General features: G+C 43.9%; 1 protein-coding gene across 1 annotated transcript; it reads left to right on the forward strand.

Moving 5' to 3' along the window:
• Window positions 1-4,177: 4,177 nt before the first annotated feature.
• Window positions 4,178-9,681, forward strand: LOC133928874 (cysteine proteinase inhibitor 3-like). The gene is made up of 4 exons (XM_062375377.1): window positions 4,178-4,636; window positions 6,771-6,993; window positions 7,100-7,206; window positions 9,342-9,681. Exons 1-3 carry the CDS (start codon window positions 4,436-4,438, stop codon window positions 7,204-7,206), a joined length of 531 nt encoding a protein of 176 aa, XP_062231361.1. The 5' UTR covers window positions 4,178-4,435; the 3' UTR covers window positions 9,342-9,681.

Here is a 9,681-nt window from a genome sequence, read left to right on the forward strand (position 1 = left end):
CGTGATGGAGGCGAATAGATTCTAGGCACTAAAAGCTTAAGGGTGAGAAGGAAGGCGAGGGGGTGGCTTGACAGGCCATCAAGCACTCCTCCTTTATAAACCACAGCGACACCCCACCAAGTGTGGCCTTCAAAACCGCCCGAAACCCAAGAGGGTGCACAGAAGAAACCAGGAGTCCTTCAGGTCCAGCGGCAATCAATGTCTCTCTTTCTCTCATACCCTCTTTTTTCCCTCTCGGGACATTTAAAGCTCCTCACGTGATGCGAAGTTCAGAGTTGCACTCTGAGGACTAACGGCGTCAATGACCACTCTATAGGCGGACTACGTCCTCCTGGGGCCCAAGTGGTATGAGCAGGACGGGCCACGGTCACGAGGAAGCTCAGGGGCTACTGTTGGTGTATTGAGTAAAGAGGTACCCTAGCAAACGGGCCCCGCGAGGGATATAATGGTCAGAGGCGTATATTTCCTAAAATTAGTTGGTCGCACGATCAGGGTTTGGTTCCCACGACCAGTATGAGGTGTACGCGACCAGTCTCCTTGTACCATCACATAAACACGTGACCGACCTCACTGATCGTAGGGCCGGATCTGACACAATCTGTCTAATCGTATTTATTGACATCAACTCAAGTGTTTTTCTTCCTCAGGTGCCAACTCCAGTGGACGAAGTCATGGACGATGCAAAGGGGCTTTGTTCTGTCTCGTAGCATTAAATGCTACGGAATGGGACTTTTGTAGGTTGACGTGGTGTCGCACGATGGATGGGACATTATCAGCAGGCCGATCAAGCAAGTGGTCGGGAACGGTCATCCGTAATGATGGCTTGGGTTAGATATTAGGATGAACATGGCCTTCTGTTTGGACCCATACGTAAATTCTCCTCCTCACTATTATATAAAGGGATGAGGATCCCGTTTGTAAAGAAAGATCAAGTCTGACAGCCAGTTATAACTACCTCTGTAACCAATTAAGATCCTCCATAATACAACACATAGGACATATAGCAGTACTGTAACACTGAAACGTTAGCTGCATGTTAGTTCATTTTTTGCAATGTTAGTTCCTATGTCTTGCATTAATAGGACATTTACAAAATCATTGCAAAAACGTTAGCTCTCAAGATGCGGCGTTACATGCCCTCTTGCATTAATAATTCCCAATATGTCTTTTTCAGAGGTCGTAGAATTTCTAAAAACAGTATTGTTGCCCATCAAATTGTCCACTCTTTCCATCTTAAAAAGTGGGATAATCATGCTTTTATGCTAAAAATTGATCTTGCAAAAGCTTTTGATAGATTTGAATGGAGCTTTATTAAATATGCTATGCACTATCTTGGTTTCAGTGATCACTTTGTCGAGTTGGTTGCAACTTGCATTGAATGACCGAAATTCTGTGTCATTATCAATGGCCAATATTTTGGAAGCTTTCAAAGCTCAAGAGGAATCTGACAAGGATCCGCATCCTCTGACTTTGCTTCAGAGGCGCTACAGTAGTTCGTGAGGGCATATAGCAGTACTGTAACACTGAAATCCTGGCCGCCCATTCGTGATCTGGCGGACGAGGGAGAGCAAACTGCTGGTTACTGTAGCACATCTGACATTGCCGAAGCAAAGTCAGAGGATACGAGTCCATTTGACAAGGATGCCCCCTGCCTCCTTATCTCTTCATCATTGCAATAAATGAACTAACATGCAGGTTGCATGACGCTATTCTGGATGGGAGAATATTTGACATTAAACTAACCCCTCAAACACCTTCCATTCACTCTCTCCTTTTTACAGATGATGTTATCATATGTGGCCAAACATCAATGCAGGAAGCTCATGTAATTAATCATATTCTACAAGACTTTTGTAGTGATTTAGGTCAAGTTCCTAATTGGAATAAATTTGCTATTTTATTTAGTTCTAATACCCCCTCTTAAGTTTGTAATGATATTAAGAATCTTTTCCAGGTCCCTTTAATGAATAATGATTCTACACATTTAGGGCATCCTATTTTTATCTCCCACCTTCCTAAATCTAAGGTTTATGCTTTTTTGAGAAATAAGTTGAGAGCTAAGTTTAGCGATTGGAAGGCTGACAAGATTTCTCATTCAGGAAGATCTACACTCATTAAATCAGTCTTTCCTTCTATCCCCATTTACTATATGTCTCATGTTCTCCATCCTAAATCTCTTATTGATGATTTAAATGGCATCATCAGACACTTTTGGTGGAAAGGTAATAGCTCCGAAAATAATAACAAACCCCTATGCCTCTCAGCCTGGGAGAAATTCTGTATTCCAAAAGGAGCTGGAGGCTTAGGATTTAGAGATCTTTGCTCTCTGAATGAAGCTCTCATTACAGGTTTGGCCTAGAGATTACTGATTGAGCCAGAGAATTTATGGGCACAAGTTCTTAGAGGTAAGTATTTTCCTAACTCTTCCTTTTGGAGTGCAAATTCCAATGGCCCCAAATCTTGGACCCGAGACTCAATTTTAAAGGTAAGAAAACATTTGATTAATTCAGCCCAATGGCACATTTCTAGTGGTAATATCTCTATCAGGAATGAACCATGGTGCCCTCTATCTGGAATGAACTCTACTCTTCCTATTAAGATCTCGGATTTATGGTTGTCTCAACCAAAAAGGTGGGATGCAGATAAGTTGAACTTTATTTTTGGCCCAACTTTAAAAAACTCTGTAATGCAGATTCCTCTCACTCAGTTTGATGAAGAAGACATTCTTATTTGGATGCCAAACAAGTCAGTGAAGTGGACAGCACAAAGTGCTTACAAGGTCATTCATCAAAGGAAAATTCAAAGCACTGTAAGTAAACCTAACTTTTCTCCTCAAGCTAGAGAAAATAATCGACCTTAACTGGAAAAACAAAAAGATTCTCCCCAGAGTCCAAATGTTTGTTTGGAGGCTCATGACTAAGAACATTGCCTCGACAAAAAGAGTTAATAGAAGAATCAATAATGTTTCCTCTCTGCTCTAGATGCTATAATGTTGAGAATGATGAGCACTTGTTCTTTCATTGTGATTATTCAAGAGCTGTTTGGTTTGCTTCTCCTTTTGGCATAAAAACTGATAGCCTTCATGGCTCTTGTGCTCAAATTCTCAGCTCAATCATTTAAAATGTTAATTCTTCTGAGCACATGGATCGTATCTTCTATATCCTTTGGTATATCTGGAAAGCCAGGAATGATCACAGATTTCATAACAAAAATTGGTCTGTCCTTTTGGTCAATTTTCAAGCCAAAGCTGCTCATAAGGCGCAATATGAAGCCTACAATGTTGAGGAGGATCTTCTGATGTCCCATTTAGGAAGCCCAACAATTGTTGAGCAAGATAACTTGATTTCAAATTCCAAATGTTTTTGCAGGACTGATGCTTCTATCTCTCAGGACATGCAGGCTGGGTTAGGCATTTACATTAGTAATCTAAATGACTAGCCCTCATGGTCTCTACAAATTCAAGCAAAGACCCATCATGTTGACTGTAATCCATGTTGAGGCTCTAAGCCTCTACTCCCTCTAATTACAAATATAGATCGTTTTAACTTTCTCAACTATTCTCTAAATATAAGTCATTCTCGAACTTTCATGCACTTTTTCTCTCTTTTTCCCGTCTTACCCTTGTTTAATAAATTCTACTACTCTCACAAATGAATGAGTTATCTTTTCCAATACAGAATAAATGAAGGGCAATAAAGTCATTTGATCTACTTTCTTAATCCTTGTGCATAAATCTAAAACGATCTACATTTGCAATCGGAGGAAGTATTTAGGAATGGTCATTGTTCATAGTTTGCAGGTAAAAGAATATGCCTTTTTCACGGATTGCATGACTCTTGTGAACTTCTTGAAGAATCCTCATGGAGACATGCTGGATTGGAGAATTCGTCACACTACAATTGGTATCCAGCATCTACTGCGTCAAGTTCAAGGATCTATAAATTGCACTCCCAGAGAGCAAAATTTGATTACAGATTATCTAGCTAGGAGTGCTCTTGGCTGATGATGCTTACCCTGCTTACCAAACTTTGGGCGTTTTGACCATAACCCCCCCCCCCCCCCCCGCCCCGCAACTCTCTCTCTCCCAGCGAGCAGTCGCCTGGGCCTAGAGCCGCACCGGTCACGTGTTTGGCGGCTCCCAAAAGAAAAGACGTAACGCAGACACGCTTGGGCCCGGGCCCACATAGCCGGTCGCAGACAACACCGGCCTCCGCGTCGAACTCTGCCATCGCCCACCGCCCGATCCAGAGCGCCGACGGCTCGGGTCGATCGCCTGTCGCTGTCCCCTCCACGCCAACCTACCCCCACCACTCGCTTTCCCCACCCCCAAAGCAAAGCGAGCAGAGGAAGCCAAGCGCCACACGCCGACGCGAACCAAGGAGCTGGTAGCTGGCTAACTAGCTCGGGATCGGACTTCGGAGGCCTCGCTGCGACGATGCTCCCCCCCGGCTGCTCCGGCGCCGTCCTGGCCGCCGCCGTGCTGCTCGTCGCCGCCGTGGCGGTCCCTGGGGCCGCCGGGTTCCACCTCGGCGGCGACGAGAGCGGCCTCGTGCGGGGCATGCTCGCCGCGCTCCGTGAGCAGGCTGAGGCCGAGGACGCCGCGCGCTTCGCCGTCGCCCAGCATAACCGGAACCAGGTGCGCGGTCCCGTCTCTCTCCTCCGCCGAGTCCAATTCCGCCGGTGTGAACTCTTATGTATGATGAGTAAATTGCATCGATTTACATGTTTGTGGCTCAATTAGGTCAATGAAGCTCCTCTCTCTCTCGAGAGAGAGAAGTTAGGTCCATGAATTCGTGAAGGGGCTTAAAACGCATCAACTTGCAAGAGTTCTTAAACTTAGGTCTTATCGGTGCAAGTTTAAGGACACTGTTTACTAGATTTACTGGATCATAGTTTCGAGATCTAGTTGCTGAATTCGCTAGTTCGTTGTACTAAGTGGCAACATATGATGAGCCGTCGAATAGGAAAGTGGAAACACATGCAGCCTCTAGCAATTTCCTCCTTATTTCTTGTTGTTCCTACGGTGTTTTGAATATTTAGATTTTCCTCGATTGGTCTTTTACTCTATTGGAATATTTGGACGTGACTAAAAAATATTTCGGGTGTTTCCTCATATTGGTAGGATGATTTCTTCACGGAAGCACCAGATTCTCTAAGAACCGTTTGATTTGGTTTATCCGAAACGTTTCTATGATGAATCAGATTCACTTTTAAAATCCTTTGGCTAGTTGGCTGGATTCTGATTCCTGAAATAGAGAATGGTGGTCCAATTGACAAATATACCCTATTTGTTTGTGCTGAGTTTTTGTAATGAAATCATAATCATAGTTGTTACGGCAGTGTGGCGAGGCGTGGCGACCCAACACCTTCACACCTTTACAACGCTTATGGCGCGCGGTGTGGCGACGCCACGTGATGAATACACACATCAGTCTAGGATATCTATTCCCCTTGTGCTCACAGTAATACTTGGTTGAGAGATAGAGAGAGACATAGAGTACTACTTGGAGAGAGACTGTGAGAGAGATAGAGAGGGAGTATTACTTGGTTGGCATCAAATCAGAGTAGAGAGACTGAGAGAGTAGTACTACTTGGTTCACTGGTTGGCATCGAATCAGAGTAGAGAGACTGAGAGAGATATATAGAAACTGAGACTGAGAGAGATAGAGACTGAGACTGAGAGATAGATATAGAGAGTACCTTCTACGGCGGACGGCGGGCGAGGGATCCAGGCAGGTGGGGATCCAAATTGGTGAGGCGGACGGTGGAAGGGAGACAACGGGGATGGATCTAGGTGGGCGGGGACCCAGGCAAGCGAGGGGCAGCTGGTGAGGCGGATGGCAAACGTCGGACGGGAGACGACGAGGCGGGTGGGGATCTAGGCTGGGGCGGGACGAGGGCGATTGTCTTGGTGGCGGCGGCAACGTCGTCGTCGACGGCATAGGTATGCTCAGTCGTTCACTTGGCCACCGTCTATTGCGCCTACCATAACTGGATTGGTCATCACAAAACACCGAAGAGGCGCCATAGGGAAGCCACGACGCTATGGCGGACGCCTTACGCGCTGGAGCTGTGGTGTTGGTGTGGCGAGAGGCGGATTACCGCCACGGTGATATAGCTTCGCCATAGCGATGCCATGACAACGATGATCATAATGCAATAATAACAACCATTAATCAGGTCACAATAGATTCGAAACATCATCCATGTATTCTGATATCCAAAATATTAATGCATGAGTTTGGCTATGTGGTGGGAATTTTTTGGTCCAGTGGCAAACCACGTACTCCCTCCGGTAAAAAATACTTGACGTTTTGGACATGGCACAATCTTTGATGCATACCTTTGACCACTATTTTTGACTAGAATATATTTATACAGTCCAATAAATTTATGAGATTATGAAAGGATTTTTGAAGACAAATCAACGCTTATAAATTTCATGTTTTGAAACTAAATATTTCAAAAGTTATTTGTGGTCAAAGTATGAAAAGTTTTACCGGACCTTGTCCAAAATGTCATGTATTTATGACCAGAGGGAGTAATTACTTTGGAATGGTAGGGGGAGGTAGGAAAGGAGGTGATTCTTGTGTGAAACCACATTTAACCCGTTTCTCCCTGGTAGTGTAAAAACAAGAAACATTTCTCTGGTTTCTACTTCGAATCACATGCCTAACCGTTTGGCAAGGATTCTCTTGTTTCTGGATAGAAACACCCCCAAAAATCCCTGCCAAACACCCAGAAGTAATGTTTATTATTTTGTTGTGCAGGGTACTGCTTTGGAGTTTGCACGGGTGCTGAAATCGAAGCGGCAGGTGGTGACTGGGACCCTGCACGACCTGATATTGGAGGCAGTTGATGCAGGAAAGAAGAATCTGTACAGCGCAAAGGTATGGGTGAAGCCATGGGAAGATTTCAAGTCAGTTGTCGAGTTTCGTTATGTTGGAGACTCCGAGTCCAAGTCTGTTGCTTCTGATGGTAGCTCTGGGCAAGGTATTGTTGGTCTAAGATGTTTGGATAATACCTCAGTGGATAATTATCCAATGTAATTTACTATGATAATTGTATTGTGCTCTTATACTAGATTTACATTTTTCAGCTATTGCCAAGCTCTCTCTTCAAGCACACATGGTACAGGAACATGAGGCTCGCCTGCACACCATTGAAAATGGTGGACTTTCCAGCGACTTCTCATCCTCCTCTTAGGTATGATGTCATCTCCTTTCATGCTCCTGTTCTACATGTCAGTTCTGGTCAATTGCTGTTTGGTTAACCAACCTATGACAGTATGACCACATGTGTCAAGGACAGTCTGTCAGTGCATGTTATTGAGTTCATCAGCGCCTCAAATTTGATGATTTACTGCCCTAGGAATATGGGCCGATCATGGATCCTGATGCAGGGCAATCTTTTCATTTGACAAGTATCGGGATCCAAATAGATTGACGCAAAAAGTGTATTTTATTCCCATACTACAAAGAAGCTTGCAATTCTTTCTGACTGACTTAAATTTCTGTTTTGGTCTTGCTTGGGTCTCCCAATTTCTTGTATACTGGTGCTTCAGTACATGATGAAAACGGATTTTGAATAGCATTTGGCTTTGTAGTTGTTTTATTTTTACCGTGGCCATTGTGGGAACTGGGAAGTATCTAGTGCTGATGTGAGTGTTGTTTAATGTGCGACAAAAAGAGCATTAACACAATCCCACATATAGAATAGAAACAGCAAAACATGCCATAGATGATAAACACGATCTATCAAAATGAGCGACCAGTTGAGAAACAAAAAGATCATTCATCATGTATAGAAAAACAGTACTGAACAAGTGAATATACCATCTCTCTTACACATGATATCACAAGAAAACAGTAGCAGTTCCAAGTGATAATCACAATAAACATGTGTACTAACAAATCTGAACAGCAATTGAATAAATTAGATAAAAGAGCTCTTAGGTGATTTGCAACAAATGGCCCCAGGACAGTTAAAGTCCTGCCCCCTAAATATTGCAAGCTATACATCATAAATTGGAATGAATCTAAGCCTTTACTAATTTCATAACCTGTATACCAACTCTAGAAGAAACAATTGAGGTGACAGTGCTGTTGTTCCACCAAAACAAAAAACAAATGTTCAGAGAAAGAAGTCAGATCATAGATATAATCAGAACAACAACGGAGCATTAGTTCTCCAAATCAATCACTGACCCATCTGGACAGTGAAAGCATGAAGAACACCTATCGCACCTGATCAAAATGGATCAACAACAGCACTCGTCTAGAGACACAACAAGCAGAGTTAAAACAACTAGAGAACTTCTCAGGTTAGAAACTAGCTTACTCAGATCACATTACCAATTTCAGTGTACCATCGACATCACAGAGCATTTCATTTCAACCAAGCCAACCAGATTAACAGAGAGATGGAAAAGAGAAGTGAAATCGAAATACTCACAGTGAGATTCACTTAAAGCAAATCAATAGAGGCAAAGCACGACTCGAAGGTCGCTATCCCAGAAATCCTATTCGCCGCCGTTGCCACCGGTGAGGAAGACGGAGATACAAAGCCTCACCGCACCGCATTCAGCGTGTGCGGGCGAGCCTCCGCATTCACAGCTCCGGCCAAATCCAACACAGGTGCTTCTCCACTCAATCCCTTCAACCACAACACCACCAAAGCCAAAGACTGAGCAGCTCTCGGCTCAAGCTAAGAGATGGTGAACCATAGCAGGAAGGAGGAGATCAGATAGGGAACAAGGGAAAATGAGAGGATTCAAATCCACACCAGAGAAGAAAATTCCCTCTGCACTTCACAGGGAGAGGGGGCCGGCCTAGCAATGGAGGCATCTGCGCTTCCACCACCCACGACTCCCCGAAGGAACCGCATGGAAGTGGCACCGCCACCACAGCATACGGCTCTCTGCTCTCTCCTTTTCCCTGCTTACCCTAGCCGAACTAATGTCCAGCTCATTTATCCAGCACCGCATGGGCTTGGAGACCACAAAGACAATTGGGCCAGCTGGTCCAGCACAGAAAGGGGCCCAAGAGAAACATTAAAATTCATGTTTTTTCTCAACAGTGAGACCTTACAAGTTAGCATCTAGGGGATGGGGTTGCACTGGACACTTACTGTTAGTCGATTACCATTTTTGGAATTAACTCCCTGTTTTCTGTGAGCATCCGAAAATGAGGCCTTGAGGCATTAACATGGTACTGTTCTTCATACCAAGTCCATACTCTTATCTTATCTATTCCTCCATACTCCATTTTTTTTTGGGTTCTGTACTGCATCATTTTGTAAACACAACGTGGCTAAGAAGTTTTGACCCATCTCATTTTCAGACATACATGTGTGACTGGTTTCCAGCAGAGGATGGAAGGCGTGAATGTCGTAACTGAAGTTCTAAAATCTAGCTTTCAGCAATTTGTGGACCAGAGCAGTAGTTATCTTTTCACTGTTATTAATGATATCTAGATAATAGGTTGCTGTTAAGCTGAAATGCTTTGACTCGTTGCCGTACTATGTATATTTCTTCTAGAACGTGGCAACATATAGCTGTATATTTCACATCGTCCATTTCCATGTCTGTACATAAGGCACTTCTTCTGCCTGTGTATGGCAGTAGTACCTTAACTGCTGTTTGTGTTTTGATTTTTCTTGTGATCCGGTGCTGTTGGTTTT

Source organism: Phragmites australis, chromosome 9, assembly GCF_958298935.1.
Source record: "Phragmites australis chromosome 9, lpPhrAust1.1, whole genome shotgun sequence".
NCBI lineage: Eukaryota > Viridiplantae > Streptophyta > Magnoliopsida > Poales > Poaceae > Phragmites > Phragmites australis.

What these genes read in the sequence shown, in the direction of transcription:
- LOC133928874 (XM_062375377.1), top strand. Translation starts at nt 4,436, where the DNA reads ATGCTCCCCCCCGGCTGCTCCGGCGCCGTCCTGGCCGCCGCCGTGCTG. An exon ending in CCCAGCATAACCGGAACCAG is followed by an intron (nt 4,637 to 6,770) that starts GTGCGCGGTCCC and finishes TTTGTTGTGCAG; the next exon opens with GGTACTGCTTTGGAGTTTGC. An exon ending in TGATGGTAGCTCTGGGCAAG is followed by an intron (nt 6,994 to 7,099) that starts GTATTGTTGGTC and finishes TACATTTTTCAG; the next exon opens with CTATTGCCAAGCTCTCTCTT.